The 19,765-nt window shown below is 41.6% G+C and overlaps 1 protein-coding gene across 2 annotated transcripts in view; it reads left to right on the top strand.

Moving 5' to 3' along the window:
- Positions 1–19,765, top strand: part of SORCS3 (sortilin related VPS10 domain containing receptor 3) — a 603,811-nt gene that overhangs the window by 455,287 nt on the left and 128,759 nt on the right. For both annotated transcript variants that reach the window (XM_046028096.1, XM_046028098.1), the window contains exon 7: positions 2,219–2,337. In XM_046028096.1, coding sequence (XP_045884052.1) covers positions 2,219–2,337 — 119 coding nt within the window. The remainder of the gene's footprint in view (positions 1–2,218; positions 2,338–19,765) is intronic.

Raw genomic sequence — 19,765 nt, forward strand, 5'->3', positions numbered from 1 at the left:
AGAGAAGGGGATAGACTCTGGAAGCACTTCAGGGCAGAATTGTCAGGGCTAGGAACCGCCTGGAGTATATGGTGTGTGGAGGAAAGTAAAATGAAGAGGTTTGCGCTCGTGGGCAGGGGATACGAATGCAGATGGAGAGAAGGAGGTGGATGTTTGACGTGATCTGAGTAAAAATACCAACAAAAATAGACTGTGTTCAGCTCTGGACGCTCAGGAAGTCACAATATAGCCCATAATATAGTAATTTCTTACCCAAATAGGTTTCCTTGTTAAGTCAGCACCATCCGTATAAACGAATGTATGTAACAGCTGGCGACAGGTGATGTGATGAGCCCCCTCCGAGTCAGCGGCGGCCCCGTCTCGCTCGCCGCTGTATTCCTGATACAGAGCAACCCCAGGACATTGTGTCACACAGGAAAGATGCAGTGAAGCCACCAGTAAATTCATTAGTTAAAGATCAACAGGGATAATTTAAAGTGTACTTATGGTTTAAATTCAATTGTCATAAATTTTTGCTTAGTTAAGCCTTTTGCCTTTATCTCCACTGCCCCTGAACCCCCTCCACTGTAGCTCGTGATACCTAGGCACACCTGGGCACACATTCCAGGGAACAGTCACCTGGGATGCACATAGTAGTGAACGTGGTTTTAGGTGATAACGAAGACCTCTCTGCTTTTAATACTAACATGATTCCTAACTTAATTGTGGCCGTTTACTATTTTTAAATATTGTTCAATTAAAGCTATTTTAAAAGCCAGTGTACACACAGGTGTCTTCACAGAGACTTACCTGTACTTCTTCCTTAAGGAGCAAATAACGGAGTGGAGTGCCTTTCTGGGATGGCCCTGTCGTCAGAATCAAAACCCATTTTATAGTCAAAGATTGTTCCCATTCAGCTACAGCTTCTGCTATCATGTTCCTAGGTTGCTTGAGGGGCTGTTCACCTGCTGAGATTTTCAGAAGATCTGACAAGTAATCATACAAGTTTTGTAGATTTTATGCAAGTAATAGGTGAATACATTCTTTTTTTTTTTAAAGATTTTATGTATTTATTTGACAGAGAGAGATCATAAGTAGGCAGAGAGGCAGGCAGAGAGAGTGAGAGGGAAGCAGGCTCCCCGCCGAGCAGAGAGCCCGATGTGGGACTCGATCCCAGGACCCTGAGATCATGACCCAAGCTGAAGGCAGCGGCTTAAACCACTGAGCCACCCAGGCAAATACATTCTTGCTGTAAAAATCATAAATGTGTATATAATATAAAAAGCAAAGGTCCCACTTCAACACTACCTCCTCAAGTCCTTTCTTTTCCTCCACAAGTAATCATAGCTAATTTTTAATGGGTTCCTTTAAAACTTTCTACTATGCACAGGAGCGCCTGGGTGGTAGCTCAGTGGGTTAGGCACCTGACTCTTGATTTAAGCTTAGGTTATGATCTTGGGGTTGTGGGATTGAGTCCTGAGTTGGGCTCTGTCCTCAGCGTGGAGTCTGCTTGAGATTCTCTCCCTCTGCCTTTCCCCTGATCTCTCTCTCTCTCTCTCAAATAGGTAGGTAGAAAGATAGATAAAATCTTTAAAAAAAAAATGGCTTTTTTCTATGCACTATGGCACAAACCTATACATTTATAAAGACAAAGCTTCTTGGGGACTTGAGTTCTATCATGCTATCATATCAGCAAATACTTTGTCAAAGGTTGTTTGAGAAGGACCAAGGACCTTAGAGAAATCAGCATGTGAATGTGTTTCTATCTACTTCTTTTAACTGCAACTAGCCCTCTGTAATATGTGTACCTTGCTTTCTTGAAATGTTTAGGGACATTTAGCCTGTTTCTGATTTTTCACTGTTGTGAACAATGCCGCAATGAGCATCTTTGCCCTTGACTCTTTGGGAAAATATATTAGTATTTCTCTAAAAGACATTACTTGCTTTAGAATTGGTGTTATAAGATATGCGCATTTAAAATTCTGATAGATATTTCCAATTTGTTCTTCCAAAAAAGTACACCAGTTTACCCTTTTGCCAGTAGGATGTAAGATTAACTCTTTCCCCACTCCACTGTGGGGAAATTTTTTTTAAATTATTATAGCTCGTGTGAACACGAATGAATTCTTGTTGTTGTTTTAAACTGCATCGTTGCTTTCCTGTGAGGTAGAGCCTTGGGTGCTGATGAGAACTTTGTCACCATGTGCCCTTGTGTCTAAGTGTTGCTCTCCTGTTTCAGATGCTCACTACCTCACCTGCAGGATCCAGGAATGTGCCGAGACCACTCGCAGTGGACCTTTTGCCCGCTCCATTGACATCAGTTCCCTGGTTGTTCAGGATGAATATATCTTCATTCAGGTGAGTCCAGAAAATGCAGTCAGTGGTAGAGAGGGGACGCTCAGGTGATGTCAGGAAAATGAGGGTGGCTTTCCTGCGATTGTGAAGATGGGCTGGGGTGAGGTCCCTCATTTGCTGCTCTGGTGACCTGTTCTCTGGGGAGATCCAAGACTTCTCATGAAAGGGGAAGGAGTTATGTGTCAGCATTATGTAGAGGGGTCTTCAATGGCCCACTGAATCCTCAGTTGGGTTGCTGTTTTATTATACCAAAAAGGGTCTGGAAATGACTAGGACTCGGTCTACGGTTTGGAGGTTACTTAGAGCCACATCTCCCATGGGATCTGACTTTAATTAGTTTATCAAGGCTCCATTCCATTTCTGTCCAAAGTGACCTGTCTAACTTGGGAATGAGAATCCCCAAGAAATGTGGCATCTCTAGGATTTTCTTTCTAGAACAATCTAGAATTCACTGAATTTTACCCTCCCTTTCCAGCACTAACTACTCCCTAATATGTCCCAAATCTAAAATCCTACATTCCCAAGAACTCTGACTCAAAAAGAAAGCTGTGACTCGCATTTATAGACAAGCAAGGTAAGCTTTGTGTTAGGTCTTGAGTTTCCCTGGAAGGAGATGCAGAGAGGAGCAAAAAAGAGGTAAAAATGAAAGGTGATTCTCCTTTGAGTGACTGTGTGTGTGCGTGTGTGTGTGTGAATCTGAACCTGACCTTTGACGGCAGCTTTGAATTCTCCCACTCTGCCTTCCCACCCTTCTGCTGTCCATTCCTTTGCAAACTGTTTCCTACAGAAACCTTGATCTTTGGACTCTCCTAGAGTTTGCTCAGACCTAAGCCCCTGAATGATACTCTCTGCCCCACTCCTGGTCTCTTAGTCCAGCTCAGCCCCATCCCTCCTAACTGGGCTGCCTCTCTTCCTCTGAACCCTTGCAGCTCTTCTTGTCTGCCAGTCCTCCAGCACATGGACTATTGGGAATTGTTACTTAAATCTTTGTGGATTTGTCCTCTTCCTAAATTGTATTTTATACCCTCTGAGGATAGGGACAATATTTGATACCCACATTTTACTCCTCATCCTTGGCCCTAACATTTTACTCCTCATCCTTGACCCTTGCAAATCCAGGGTGCTCAGTGACTGCTTGTTGTATGGATAGATTATAACAGAGAGGTTACTTCTTTTGAAAAATTAGTTGTATAGACTTTTGAGGGCTTGTAAAATGCAGGAAAAGTCACCAGCCACTCAAAAACCAGCTTGAAAAAGGGAGGGAAAGAGAGATCTTTTTGGCTCAAGAAAACCAGCAAAAATGGCCACATTCGCTAAACTGTGGAAAGAACCAAGATGCCCTTCAACAGATGAATGGATAAAGAAGATATGGCCCATGTATACTATGGAGTATTATGCTTCCATCAGAAAGGATAATATCCAACTTTTGTATCAATATGGACGGGACTGGAAGAGATTATGCTGAGTGAAATAAGTCAATCAGAGAGAGTCAATTATCATACGGTTTCGCTTACTTGTGGAGCATAAATAATAACATGGAGGACATGGGGGAGATGGAGAGAAGTGAGTTGGGGGAAACTGGAGGGAAAGACAAACCATGAGAGACTGTGGACTCTGCAAAACAAACTGAGGGTTTTTAGAGGGGAGGGGAGTGGGGAGTTGGGTGAGCCTGGTGGTAGGTATTATGGAGGGCACATATTGCGCTGGGTGTGGTGCATAAACAATGAATTCTGGAACACTGAAAAGAAATTTTAAAAAATTAAAAAAAAAAGAAAACCCCTATTTCTTAAGAATAATAAAGCCAGAATCTCAGACTGTTTTTTCCCTAAATCTTGGCAGGTCATGGGCACCATTGTTTCCTTAATCATGAGTATGTATTGAACATATACAATGCAAAAATAAACAGTGTTAGGCACAACCCTTGGTTTTCCCTAGCTTTGGCCCTTGGCCTGCTTCTCTCTGCACCTGGTACTCACTATCTGGGAGATCCTGTGATCTTAAGTACCATCTCTACATACCCATGACTCTCGAGTCAGGGAGTTGTGACCTCTACCCTGTACTTTAGATCTTTATGTCTCATAGTCATCCTGGTATCTCAACTTGGATGTTGTATGGCTAAAATAAAATCAGCATGTCCCCCTGGAACTTGACACACTGGCGGCACTGCCCTCTACCAGGTCACTCGAGGCAGAAAACTAGAAGTTTGTCTATGTTGCCAAATTCGGTGAATCAAGGCTCCTGTTCTTACCACTCTGCCTTATTTCTCAGATGATTCCTTTCATTCCATTCGCATTGCCCTGGTCCCAGTTTAAGGCTTTATATTTCTTTATCTATATTTAATTTTTTTTTCAAGGTAGAAGCACAGAGATGATTTATGAATTTACCAGTCTGATTGCCCTTTCCTTAATGCTAATACTGCATATAATGATGAACATGGCAGAATCGTTTCTGGGAAACGTAGAATTTTAAAATGTTCAGATTTTTAAAAAATTCATTTTTCCTTTTATTGCATGAAGTTTTCTATAACTCTGCCGGCAGACATCCAGGTTTTTTTTTCTAACTATTCTGAAATATCTTTTATTATTATTAGACTAGAAGCCAGTAGTATTTTTTTCTTTCATAAGCATCAATTTTTATTTTGTTTGAAAGAGATATGAGTTCCCATTAGTCAAGAAAGTTTTATTGATTGCCTGCTACATTTCAAGCCCTTGTTCTAGGAGCTGAGGTTAAGACAGTGAACATAATAAAGTTCCTGCCCAAGTGGTGTTTGTATTCTAGTGGGAGACGGGGAAAAATATATATAATATATAGAAGTATATATATTATTTTATATTATAATTATATGTATTTTTATATTATAAAAATAATTTTATAATTTATAATTCTTATATTATATTATATGTATTTATAATTATATATAAAAATATATATATATCTCCATATATATGTAGATATGAAAGCCTATAAAGAATAGTGGTTGAGATCCTATAGTTTGAAATCTGATGGCCAAGATTTATTCTGACCTCTGCAGGCTACACTTAAGCTGCATGACCTTGAGCTGTGCCTCATCTATAAAAAGAGAGTAATTACAGTTCTCACTTCATGGGTTGCGGGGCAGATTCTATTTGTTAATTACATCTGTAAAGTCCCAAAACAATGCTATAGAAATGTTGCTCTCTTTCTATCTATCTTGTTCTATTATCTATTTATCTATTTATAAAATATATCAGGTAATGATAATGGTCTGGCTGAAAACTCATGAGGAATATGAATGTTAGGTATCAGTAGGTATTGTTGTTTTATTTAGGATGACCTGAAAAGGACTCATCTGGTGAGTGGCAAACCAGGAGTGGGTAGCAGAAGTCAGCAGTGAGAGGAGGACATAGAGCCGGGTGTGTTGGGCCCTGTACTTTCTTGATCCCCACATGAGGTTGTGGGGTGAACAGGAGAGATTTGAGTCTGGCTTTAGGAGCAGAGGTGATGAGGAGGCCAAGGCTGAGGATATAAGTTGGAAGGATGTCAGCATATCGATGTTATTTTTGAATTACAAAATTAAAGTCGCCAAAGGAATAAGTACAGACAGAAAAGAAAACAATGCAAAGACCACAGGGCACAGGGCACTCTAATATTAGGGATGAGAAAGAAGGAGCAAAGGAGACCTTGTCACAGAGTTTAGAGACAGCCACAGGAAGACCTAGGGTACTTAGATCCCACAGGGCCTCGAAGGCTGATTTGGGATTTTTTATTTATTTATTTTTTTGTAAACCATGAGAGAGATGGGAAGCATGGAGTAACAATTCCCCCAATAATGCAAAAGGCCAATACTCTTGAGAAAAACATGGAATTTCATCAATCACTAAATAAACACAGATGAAATGTGATTATTTGCAACTGTCAGTTGGCTAAGCTTAAAATAAAATGAAAGCATGTCCGTGGGTTACACATGGACAACTGCGCATGTGACAGATACAGATGTGTGTCGTTCGGCCAGCAGCAGCTAATGAGTCCCTGCCTTTGCACTGATCAGTATATGTCTTCGTTCTGACAGTGTATGCTTAGTCTTTAGTTAAAATTGCTTCTTTAAAAAAAGACTCATTATATGATGTTTTCCTTGCTTTCCTGACACTGTGTTTCTTTGATAATTTTGAATACTTGTTCTAGCTACTTTATGAATATAACAGCAAATCTTCTACTTTTGGATAATATCTGTTGATTTCCTCTTAGGAGCAATGACACAACTAATAGATTTCCATGCATTTCTCTTTCTTCCCTTCTCTCTTAAATTCCTCCCCTGGTTTTAGATGGTCATATTATCTCTTTGTTTGCTTTTCAAATGTAAAATATAATTCTGTTAGACTTAAATATTTTATGAAGCATGGTTGAACAAAGATAGAAAAAATAACCTGTGTTTCTGACTTGTATCCAACTCCAGTTTTGTTAATTAAATCATTCAGAGCATTTATATACTTCTGGAAACCATCATTCCTGCATTTATTTTGATTTTAGTTTTACAGGTAAATCTAGGCCCTTTATTGTAGTTTTCCTATTTGTTTCTTGGTTGTGTGCAGTTTTTCCTTCAGTAAAGTTTTCAGGAAAGGTAAGTTTTTGAATGTTGAAAATGTTTGTCTCTCCCTTTAGGCTGTAAAATATGTGTGTCATTTGCTTTCCGTGAGAACTTTGCTCCATTAATTTATTGAATCTTACAATGTCAGGCCTGTCTGATATTTTCCCTTTTAGGTGTCCTAAGTTTTTTATTTTTTTTGCCCTGGATACCTAAAAGTCATTTTAAAAATATATATTTGAATGCTCTTTGCTTTGTTAGTATATGTTTTGTGGTTGGTCATACTGTGTCAATTCCTTTTCCTGAAATGTCAGTCTCATTCAGTTGGTTCAATTTCCCCTTCCTTTTTAATTTCTCAAAAGTTTCTGATACATATTTTGAAATATATACTGTATTTCAGTTTCATTATTTTGGTTCTCATCCTCTAAAACACTCAGGATGTGTACAATAGACAGGACAAGCAAAGGAGAGTCATCATTTTTTTCCTTCTAATCAGTTTTCATTCCCTAAGCAAAATGATATTGAAAAAAAAAAAAAAAGTCTTGCCCACATTGTCCATGAACGAGTAGTTAGCAGTGTCCAGGCTTCGTTTTACATTTTTCTTTTTGCATTTTTTTTTTTTTTTTGCTGTTATTGTTGAACTTCTTTCCTGAACTTTCATAGCTTATATTTTATGACTTTCTGTTGTCTCAACATAGCTACCCTTAGCTCTTGTATTTCTACTTTGAATTCTTCTCATACAGAGGTGATCTCCTCATCATACAGATTATTCTTAATCATAGCAGTATGGTCACAATTTTCATTTGCTTCATGGAGGCAGTTTTTATTCTGTGTCTGCTATTAAATTTTTCTGTCCCTTACACTTTCTTATTTTGCCATATTATTTTATAATTCCTGTGCTGTTTTCTTTTTATGTTTTTAACCATTATTTATTTTTTTCATAACATGAGCTCTTACTGGACAGACAGGAGGTTCCTCTTGGTGATGGACCAGAGCTCTATTTCAGCATAACATAAATCTTCCTTTTTTCTCAGTGAAGTTCCATATAACTCTTGATAGTTTGTCTGTGAAAGGGTCCTTCACATAAGGTAAAACTGCCTGACTGTTCTTTATCCCGCCTCATCTCTCCAGCTTCTTATCACCACCCAGTTCCTGGAAAAGACCCACTGCCAATTCCCGGGGCACACAGTCCTTTGGTTTCAAATAATAGATTGTTAGTTTTGTTCCTGGGGAAATGTCTCTTTAGAGAATGCTATTTCTCTGACTTGATCCACGATTTGTAGCTGTAGGCATTTTTGCCCGCGTGACTGTCTATTCCCTGTTTGTTCTTCACTGAATTTGGCTTCCTTTCCATGTATATATTGTGTTTCAGGGTTATATTTTCATTGAGAATAGAGTTTGTACTTTTAGTTCTTGTTTTTCTTGTTGCTCCTGGGTGATTTTTGAGAGGAAAAAAGGAAGCACCATTATTACTTGGCTATTTAAAACCGTTTATAAACCTTTATTATGTATTTTCTGAAATGTTGCAATATCTGCCTGATTTTCTTGTTCCTTGACCTGCAACCCCCACCCCCAGTGCACTCACAGCACTACTTCCAAAGTAATTTATTTAAAACAAAAATCAATGTTCCTGCCTTCAATGGCTGCTCATCACCTGTAGGTTAAAATCTAATTTCCTTAACATTGCCTACAAGGCCCTCCAGGGTCTGTATCCTGTGTACTCCCATCAGCCTCATGGGAATTCCTTAGCCACTATGGCTCCCTGTATACCTTCCTTGTTATATTTTACCCTTTCATAAACAAAAAACCTGTTCAGTGTCCATAAACACACGATGTCATTTGTTGCTTAACATGCCTTTCTTACATGACAAACCTGCTTGGAATGTCCATTTATTAGACAAACTTATCCTTAGATTCAACTTAGGCATTGCTAGCTATAGAAAGGCTTCCCTGACATCCTCAATTGGGGCTGCACAAAACTTCTTTGCTGACTACTTAACCTGTGTGTATTATGTCTTGCCAGCCAGGTCTGTAAACTTTAAGAGGAACAAGATGCTGCCTTACCCATCAGTGTTTCTCCTGCACTTAGCGTAATGACTGGTTCTCAGTACATGTTTGTTGAATGGAACTGAACTGAGAAGATAAGACACCATCCTTATTCTCAGGGAATGCAGTTAGTTATCTTTTTAAAGCAAGGGAATCTTGTTTCTCCAACTAACAATATGAGACAACTTAGGGTAATTGGCAATTGTTCACTGCATAAGAAATGACCATATGTGGAATGTCTCTGCATTTTTATAAAACTGCTGTCCAACAATTATCCATTATGTTATTCAGTACCCTTTTTATATTCATTCATTTAAATATATTAAAATAAAATCCACCCAGTGGGGAACACAGACAACTAAACAATTATAATGTAGCTTGATGAGAGCTGTATTAGTGCAAAGCACATGTTGCTCTTGGAGTAAGCAGGAAGAGCTTCGGGAGGCGGGTTAATATGAGCTTCCTGTCAAGGGAGACTAGAAATCCCAGTTAGGTAGGTGAAGGAGAAAGATCATTCCAGGCAGAAGAGAAGCAGGCATAAAATTAAGAAAGTGAGAGAACATAATACTTGGGGACCTTTATCCAAGGACAGGTGTAGTTGTGGGAGGAAATTAAGTGGCAGGAAAATCAAGTAGAAGATTGTCTAGGTGAGATGAGCCTTTTTTATTTCCTTTCATGAAATATGGGTAATTTTGTGTTTCCCCCTTTACAGGGCTAAGAAGCTCAGAACTAATTTCTTGCCCATTGTAGCAGCTTCCTTTCTCCTACTGGCCTTTTGTGATCACGTGGCTGCTTTCTTTTCCTATTTATTTTTTGTTGTTATTTATTGCTTTTTTTTTTTTAATTATTGGAAGCCATCTCAGAGCAATTTCTACAACCAGTGTGAATTTTTAACCTTTTTTTGGAGGATCTGAGTTTTGAAAATTGAAATGGAGCTCAAGAAAGGCTTTAAGGGGGGTGCCTGGGTGCTTAGTGGGTTAAAGCCTCCGGCTTTGGCTTGGGTCATGGTCTTAGGGTTCTGGGATCAAGCCCCGCATTTGGCTCTCTGCTCAGTGGGGAGCCTGCTTCCTCCTCTCTCTCTGCCTGCCTCTCCACCTACTTGTGATCTCTGTCTGTCAAATAAATAAATAAAATCTAAAAAAAAAAAAAAAAAGAATGGCTTTATGGAGGAGGTCAGATTTGTACTGCAATGATTAATGTCCATCTCAAAAGCAAGGAAAAGGCAGGGATTCCCCATTCTGTTCATTGAAATAAAGCTGCCTCAGAAGGCTTTTGTGAGAGCAGAAAATCCTCAGACCAATAGTAGCTTCTCCTCCAGGGTTTAAACCCACAGATTGATATCTGCACAAGGAAGGCATCTGCGCATCAGGGTAGGCGCTATCTACCTCTCCTACCAGTGTCGGCTGAAGAATGATCCCAAGAGAAGCAGCTGGAGTGTGTCAAGGCTCAGGTCCGGCCCAGCCTTCATGGGAGACATCTCCAGGGAGCACTGCTAAGGCAGAGCTGGGCTCTGAGGACTATGTATTTTCTGAAGGATTCTTGCTGTCACTCCAGAATTTGGGTTGAAAGGGGAACCTTATAAAGCCACATTATTTTCTTCTTTGCCTACAATCTGAGCGGCTGAATAATAGCTGGGTAGGCATAAAGGGTTCTGGTGGCTTTGGTTTTTCATAATTTTAAGGGTTTATCCACTTGTATTTTTTAGTTTTGTAGAATATTGATATCCCTTATTTTTAATGCCATCAGAGACCTACAACTGAAAAAAAAAAATCTTACAGGAAAGGATGCCAGTTGATCCCCTCATTCTTACTGGCCTTTTTTTTTTTTTTTTTTTTTTGCCAAATGTGATTTTTGGCAGGTTTTACATTGAGTGTTAGGGAACTTGTCTCAGGAGCTACTGAAAAATGGAAGAAGGTCTATGGCCCTCTTAACCTCTCCTTAAATAGAGTCACTCAGTTTTTGTTTGCTGGGTTCTTAATACCTTTCTCATTTGACAAAAACAGTCTGCTGCTAAGATGTGTTCGAAAACCACTGACTTTCTATAGCACAGTTGGCTCCATGGGTCAAAGGTCAGATGTTTTTGCGTCCAGACAACTGAACCACCAGGGAAACAGATGACACGCAGTTCCGTTTCCTTTCTCTGGAAATTAATAAATATTATGTATGTGTGTAAGGCATACTTATATATCCATGAGTGAACCATATACAAATGCATATGCATTTGAGATTAAAGTTTAAATAACCAAAAACCCAGTAACCTCTGCATAATAAACTTCCCATGACATTGATTTTGCATGAAAAATTCACCCTCAAAAAAATTTGTCCTTCTAAAGGAAAGCTCCCATGCCCAGTTATTTCTTTTTTCTAAACATGATTAGTTTTGATTCTGTATCCTGTGTGTGGTTGAAGGGTCCGTCTGCTACTCACATGGCTCCTACAGTTTAGGAGAGACCCCAAAGGTTCTGCCTCACCTTTTATTGTTCTGTTGACAAAGAGGTAAAGGTAGTCATCTTGATGGTTTTGCTTGAGGGGGACCAAATGTTTGATCTCCTGCTTTCAGCTGAGCTGAAGATATACAGAACACTGTGAAATTGTTAATCTGTCAATGCCTTTTCTGTGCAGGGGGCCTCAGGGCCTGGGGTTTCATAGTGAAATCAAAAGGAGCTAATCCTTCCCAGAAGAGCCCTTGTTTTAATGGGAAAGTGTCTGCCTGAAATGTCTCCGTTCCACATGGATAAAAGAGAAATCGGCTTTCCTCTGTAGGGGCAGGGGGATAGAGATAAGTTGGTCTCTGTGTTGCAAGTTGCCAAGAAGGTGGAAATCCTGCCTTTTCTCCTTGTGGAGTAGCTTTTCTAGTGATTATCCTGGAGAGTAGGTGGCTCAGCAGTGGTAACAACGCAGTCCCTTCAGGGACAGGATTCATACCCTGGCTGTTAGGGAGTGTGATGAAGAAATACGAATAGAGCCCTAATAAACCGTCTGAAGAGAAGTGTGTGTCCTCGCTGAACTACACGGAGCCTGGCCTCATCCCTTCCTCAGGGCACAGGAAGTGGCCCTCAGTGAAATAAAGATTCATTACTCCTTGAACAGAGTTTCATTGTGAGTGCAGTTGTACTAAATGAAACAGGTCTATTGCAGATATCGAAAACACAAGAGAAAAAACATTTATCATTAAGATACAAACAAAATACTCCAGAGGTATGAAGAAAGCAGAAAATTCAAAAGGGAAGGCCATCCTCATTCTGCTCAATCCTTCTCAACATCCACAGCTAGACCAGTATCAGTGTATAGATCCACACTTTCAGCTCCTGGTAATGTTGTGTAGATGTAGTCCAAAGAGGTGTCTCCTCTGTCGCAAGGAATCCTGTGGGCGGAGCAATGGCATGCAGAAGCGGGGTCCTGGGATGATTCTAGTATTAACAGTGGAGCCAGTCAGTAATTCAGATATAAGCTGTTATTGTTCGGAGTTGAAAGGTGTTCTAGATGTATTAGCAATTAGTAAGTACTAGTAGCTAGTTAACAGGTATTTCTTGAGGTCCTAGAAGTATGCCAGGTACAATGGAGCATGGCAGGCTGGAAGGTGTTGTCCCTGCTCTCAGGCAGTTCATGACTCAAGTAGCTGGTGGTCCAATGTCGGGCAGAGGACCGTGAACTTACGCACTTGGGGTGATAGGGTTCTGCCACCTACCAGCCAGGGAACACGAGGCAGTTCACTTGGACTTTGAGAACGCTAATTTCCTCATCTCTGTAGAATAGAAGGATGCCCCTTGCCCTGCCTAAATTGAAAGGTTTTAATGAGGATCAAGGGAGATGATAATGGCTTTGAAATGCTCTGAAAGCTACAGAGCCCTATCAAATGCAAGAATCAAGAGATTAATCCATATGCAAAAGTCAGCCTCCCTACTTCTGTGTATGCACATTCTCTTTGAAGAGTTTTTATAAGTCGGTCATGGAAAGGATTTTTTTTTTCTTTTCAGCGTAACAGCATTCATTGTTTTTGCACCACACCCAGTGCTCCATGCAAAACGTGCCCTCCTTAATACCCACCACCTGGCTCCCCCATCTCCCACCCCCTCACCCCTTCAAAACCCTCAGGTTGTTTTTCAGAGTCCATAGTCTCTCATGGTTCACCTCCCCTTCCAGTTTCCCTCAATTGCCTTCGCCTCTCCATCTCCAGTCATGGAAAGGATTTTGAAATCTTTTCCCCAAATTCATTTTGTAATCACTCATGGGTTCAGTCCATGTATGGACATATATGCGTGATAAAATCTTCCCACATGCCTTCCATAGTGCTGGTTATCGAAGAAACCAACTTCCCGTGATAGATATGTAACTGTAGATATGCTGGAGTTTGATTCTCTTTCAAGACTCTTGAGTGCCTTCTTGTAGTTGTTGGTCCCCAGCTCTCCCGGGTGTTGATAGTTTCAGTTCCTGGTTTAGGCACGAGTGTGGGAGTTAGCAAAGTCTCTATGGCATGTCTACTGTATCCCTAATAGTTATCTTTCTGACAGAAAAAAAGCCCTGAGGCAGAAATTAATAGAGTGTAATTATTCAAAGAAAAACTATTTGGCAATATTTTAAATGATGTTAATTTGGCCTTAATGGGAGAGATTTGAATGTTAAATAAATAGAAATTTCATCATTAGGGACACATTTACAACACAGGAGTTTAAAGGAAAATGAAAGAGTTGCAGAGACTGTCTTCAAAAGAAATTCAATAAAGACATCTTCAGGTGAATATTCTTGAAGCGCTTTCGGAATCTTAAGTGAGGTGTTTTCAACAGCCAGCGCTAATGGAAGTTCTTTAAATAGCATGTTGCTGGGATGTGTCTCCTATACAGGCAATGATTTTAGGATCTTGATGTAAAAGTTGCTACTAGTATTTAAAATAGTTCCATGAACAACCACAAATTAGTGTAAGTCGTGATGTTTAGTTGATCCTGGTGTTGAAGAGGTCCCACCTCAGGTCCTTCTGGCTCATGTTGGTTTGCTCAGCAGCCAGCTCAGCAGCAGATGTGACCCAGTATCGCCGTGCCTCTACTGCACTGTGAACCTCTTGCTTTTTGTTCTGATTTCTGATTTGGGCTGATTTCTCCCAAACAGGATGCTTGCGAGAGACCCTTTTGTCATCGTGGTGAAGATAAACACACCTTGAAGTACCAAGGTGTCAGGATCCTCTGGGCTAATTTCCCCTCTTCCTATGTTGGGAGGGCGATACGGAGCCTCGTTCCCCATGGGTCTTCATAGGGTCCCCTGTGGGCCTGAAGCCCTATTACTCATAGTAATTATCAGTTCCATAACTCTCCTTGGGATGGCTTTTCCTCCCTCATTTCCTACTTTCTAGTTCTACCTCTATTATTCCCTCTTTCCTTGAGAAATTTGATCATTTCTCAAACGTAAACAAACAAAACAGCCCCCCACCGAAAACAGAGCAAAAGGAAACAAAACTACCTACATAAAAGCCCTTGTCGCAGTCTCTACATTTCCAGGCAGAGGGAACCCAACTCAAGGAAACTAAGAGACTCTCTCAAATTTATTGAGCACCTATTATGTATACAGTATTGTGAATAAATTGAACTATCCAAGAAAAGTAGAAAGAATCATCTGTATGCCCATATAAAATTTCTCAATCCAAACTCTCAATCCCATCTCTTCTAACTCCTCAGAGACCTGGCTTTACCTATTAGCCTTCTTCCCCTATGTCTTTACCATGCTCATTCCTATTTTAGACTTCCCATCAGTATTGAAATATTTTAAAATATCTACTCTCCTTAAATCAAAAAAAGAAAACAAAAATTTCTTTGAACCCCATGTTCCTCTCTATAAATGTCCCGTCTTTTGTTCACAAGCAGATTTCTTAAGAGCTGTGTTCTTTTTTTAAAGATTTTATTTATTTATTTGACACAGAGAGAGACATCACAACTAGGCAGAGCAGCAGGCAGAGATAGAGGGGGAAGCAGGCTCCCCACTGGGCAGAGGACCCTGAGATACTGACCTGAGCCCAAGGCAGAGGTTTAACCCACTGAGCCACCCAGGCACCCCAAACTGTCTATATTCTTTATCCCACTTTCTCATTTTCTTCTCTTTAACCCACTTGAGACTGACTTCTGCGTTGTCTACTCCATTGACATTACTTATGCCAGTTCATCAAGATGTCTTTGACTTCCCTCCAGACTACACCTCTCCATCACTCACTCAGCTGACCCTTTTGCAGCCCAGGGTCTCTTGCCTGCAGCGCATCCCTGAGCACACTCGGCTTTGCTCCTTTCACAGTGCGTGCTTCAGCTCCTCCTACCTCTCTGGCATCTTCTTCTTCCTCTCCTATACACTGGGCTCTTCCTCTGCCCACCCTTTAAATATGGGCTGTTCTCAGAGCTTTTCGTCGGTTCCCTTTCTCTGCTCACTTCCAGGCGCTCTCTGAGCAATCCCATCTCATTGATTCTCCAGGCTTCAGTTCCCATTCAGATGCTGATGAGTCCTCTGTGCCTCCTGCTGAGACTGAGCGGCTTGGGGAAGGGCTGCTTATTTACAGAATGCCCATCAATCCTTGAGGCTTGGTGATCTCTTCACTCTGTTCAGGGCTTTGCTGTTCATGTCCCTAATGAATGATGAAGATTTGTTTTTCCCCAAGAGATCTGCAGAAGCTCCAGGAAAGTTACAATACTTGTTACTTGTGAGGCCAGCATTGTAAGGAATCTTTTCCCTTAATCTCCGAGAATTGTTCTGTCATTTGCCCCGTTATTATAGGACAACTATTTGCTTTTCTAGCAGTACATGAATGGGATATGTCTGGCTTCAGGGTGTCAAATTGTTTTCGTTTTGTGTATCACCTTTGGGTAATTAGTAATAGCCGTATAGAAGGCTGTGTTGTTGTGGTTCAGTAGGAAAGACTGCTGCTGTTAATTAGTGGTGTCTCCGTGGGCTTGAGAAGGAGGAGTAGTGGCATGGATGCTGGGTGCAGTATATTTTATAGGAAGGGTGGCACTCATTGTGTTTAATTATCCAGGAGCTCATGATTAGATGCAGCCTGTGCATTCTGGTCTGGAAATTAGATATGTTGTCCGGGGGGCCACGAGTGTTTCTATAATTCAGCCCAAAGGAGGGAGATCAGCCGCTCTCACTCTCTTCCATATTGGAAAATCTGCAATTTCCTTTTCAAAGCAGCAATGCATCAGAATGCTCTTTCCACGTAACCCCACCCCCAGTTATTAACCCACCCATCAGCGGACAGAAAGAATGGTTGTCACAATTGATTTGTGGTGTCTCATATTTATTTCCTGCTAAATGTATGACTGCTAAGCTTGCATTTTATTTTCTTTAATTCTACTTTAATCTTCACAGGATCTCGGTGTGATGGACATTATTCTCTTTAGTGTTCCATGGAGAATTTCAGAGAGGTTCAGAGAATCCCCCTTTGTCCTGGAGCTCAGTGATGGCAGGGTTAGGGTATGATATCAGAGCTGCCTGGGTTCATAAGGAATGGCAAAAGAGGACAGTGATCTATTTCTCATTTTGTTTTCCCAATCTGAAGACTCTTCACATTAACCCTGCATCGCGGGTTTTTCCCAGAAACTTTTCCAGATGCTGTAAAAGTAGAAGACAGGTAGCCGTTGCCTCTATTGTGGTGGACACCAGCGGCGGGGAAGCCTTCCTCCCTCCTTGTTCTGTGGACTCTTTGTCAGGATCTGTTTCAATTTTGTTTCAGATCAGAAACTTTCTGCACCATTAACCCAAGAAAGGCTTAATGGGATTCAGTACAACGTAATCATGCCTGTACCTCTGAGAGTTGTCCCTCAGATGCATTTAGAGGATTATTCAAAGACTCATCACTAGGGTGGGGGTGGGGTGAGGGGGGCAAGGTGAGTGGCAGCATGGTTATTCATCTTTACCATCCCTGGCTTCGCTTTCTTCAGCTTTCCCCACTTACCTTGTACCTCTTGCCATGAGTTACCCAGTTTCCGTCATGTGCTTCTGGGCACAGCTTCTCTTGAATCCCATTCCTGGGTGCAGAGGAGCTACTGAATCATGACCCAGCTGGGTCTCCCCATTGTCCTTCCCTTCCAAGTCCCAGTAAGTTCCCCACACCCTCTCTTCTGAAGCATAGCTCCCAGGAGGATGCCTTTCTTGGGGCCTTCCCCTATTAAAGATAATTGTATCCTAAAAAACGACAGTGCTGATAATAAAGGCAGTTGGGCTATGGGCTGAGAAGAAGACTATTAAGTCCACTCCTCTCCCCATTACCATTCTAACTAGGATACAGATCTATTTATTTCAGAGTTTCAGCTTTTAAAAATTTTAATCGCTCTGCCTTTACCTCTGTAGCTAGCTAATGGGGTAAACAAATGCTTTGGATTTTGCAAGCAACTTTTAAGAATCTGATTCTGAAAGCCATCATGATTCAGTTAAGAACTAAGGTCTTTTTAGAGTTTAATCGTGGCAGAGCCAGTGGCTGATCAATCTGCTTAATTTGAGCACCTACTGTGTGCTCTGGGCTGAGACAGAAGGATTAATAGTTCATTCATCCATTTAACAAACATTTGTTGAGCACTTAATGTTTCCCTGTTATTCTAAATGAAGGGCGTATAATGGCGTCTTCATTTTGTTTCAGACTAGGTGAGGGGGTGGGACTCTACAGTCTGACACTTTCCTTAAGCAATGTTCAGAAGCTCTTGAGAAAGTGCTGGGCTTCTTCTCAGGCTAAGGGAGACCCATGAGGCATGATATGAGCCATGAGATCCAAGATGCTTTTCTGGAGAAGGCAAGGCTCAAGCTAGGTCTCCAAGTGGAGAACTGACTTGAGGAGTCTAAATTTAGGACCATCCAGTGCTCTAAGGAAGAGACCATTCCGTGGTAAGAGACAGTGCACCACGGGATGGGCTGGGCAGCTCGGTGGAGGAGAGGGGGTGGGCAGTACAGCATTCCTGGGTTTAAGTGTGGTCTCACCATTAACTCCCTCAGTGACCCTGGGCCCTCGCCTTTACAAAACAGATACAGGTAGGATGGATCAAGTTTAAGGAGCGTGAGGGACTGGATGAGTTCTCCCACCCACTCAGCCCCCTCATCATCCATTGTGGACACCTCCAAGACATCACTGTAGGATTCTAGAACTTCATGGAATCCAGTTTGGAAGGCAGTGGGGTATATGACTCCAGAGTTCCCTTCTAATGCTACCGTTCCACAAGTCTGCTCACTCTCCAGGATGCTCCATTTAGTTAAACATGGACGGGCAGGGGGCTGTTATTCAGAAGTATTTCCCAACTTATTTCTCTAGTTTCAGAAGCAAAACAAAAGATATTTAGGTTGTAGCTAATCCCTTAAGAGAGTTGCTGAACCATTCTTTCCTCCTTTCCTTTTGCACACATCTACTGAGGGCTCAAGGTGGATAGTACAATAGATCAAAAATTAAAAAGCACAAAAGTAAAGGTTCCTACCCTAGGGGGACTTGTAGTCTAGTGAGAGGGAAATCATATGTATGCAGAACAATGAAGAAGAAAAATGATTACATGCTGTGATCCAGCAATGAAGAAATAAACATAATTGCAAGAGCCAATCAGAGCAAAGAAGGGACTTCATCAATTCATTTATTCTGTCAGTCCTTTGACAAGTGTTTGCAGAGTTACTGCTATCCACAAAGCATGGGACCCCACTTCGGAGATTTGACAGTGAAGGAGATAAACTCCAGCCCTCTTCTCATGGGAGTTTATGATTCACATGGATTCTCATCTCCGATAGTTATTAAGAGGCAACAATAAAATAAGAGCGTAAATTAGAAAACTCTGTGCACACAGACCTGTGTGTTTGTGTGCACACACACGTGCGTGTGTGCATGTAAAATACCTCCAGATTCTGCTTGTGAGATGGGGACATATGAAATGATTTCATGATAGGTGGATCCGCGAGCACCCTTCCCTCCCCCTTTCTAAACTGGGAGTCGGAAGGTCTGAACAGAAATCAATCCCAGCAATTTATTTTTAACTTCTTTCTCCTTAGCCGGGATTGATTTTTGTCTTTGTGATCAATGGCACATAGAAAAGCTCCATGGCCCGAGCAGCTGTTCAAGCACTTGGTCTGGTCGGCCCCACGTCTATCGAACAGAACATTAGAAGCCGATTATGGAAGTAATAGAATGAAGATGTTTGAAGGATGGCCCTGATTACCCCTGCCTTCCTGGGAGGAGTGCCTACAGGCAGGGGGCTGCCTGTGCTCCAGCCCAGGAGAGCTGCAGGGCTGGTAGACAGCAGGATGCTGCTATCCCCAGTGGGCAGAAGCCAGTAGGAGGAAGCCGGGAAGGGCAGGAAAGCACTGAAGATTCACTTCCCCTTTGCCAGCCTGACTCCCTCCCGCCTTTCGTTTTTAGCTCTCTCTTTCTCTTCCTCCAACTATTTCATCTTTACTATACCAACTGCTGTTAGGTTTCGGTCTGCAAGTGAATCATCTGTTGCAAAATAGAAAAGAGAGAGAGAGGGAGAGAGAGAGAGAGAGAAAACTGCTTGGCTCTTTCCCTCTCCCTGCTTTAAGATTTTTTAAAGTTGTCGGATTCTTTCATCTCCATTCTCTTTGTCCTTGTTTTTTCCAATCCAGTGTGTGTGTGACAGGGCCATGAATTTAGCCACTTCCCCTCTCCCCCTGGCCTTGTAACCTCTGGAGGCCAGGCAGGATTTCTTCCACCTTGTCCCCTGAGAAATGTCCTCTGGAGGGGTGCACACCTCATTGCAATGCACAGTGGTGATGGCAGCGAACGCAGCTGGCGTGGAGAGCCTTCCATACCCAAGGCCTTCTGTCCGAGGCTCCGGAATAAACGCCTGCGGTTTTGCTGCCTGCCCC

The sequence above is a fragment of the Meles meles genome, chromosome 13, assembly GCF_922984935.1.
Source record: "Meles meles chromosome 13, mMelMel3.1 paternal haplotype, whole genome shotgun sequence".
Classification (NCBI taxonomy): domain Eukaryota; kingdom Metazoa; phylum Chordata; class Mammalia; order Carnivora; family Mustelidae; genus Meles; species Meles meles.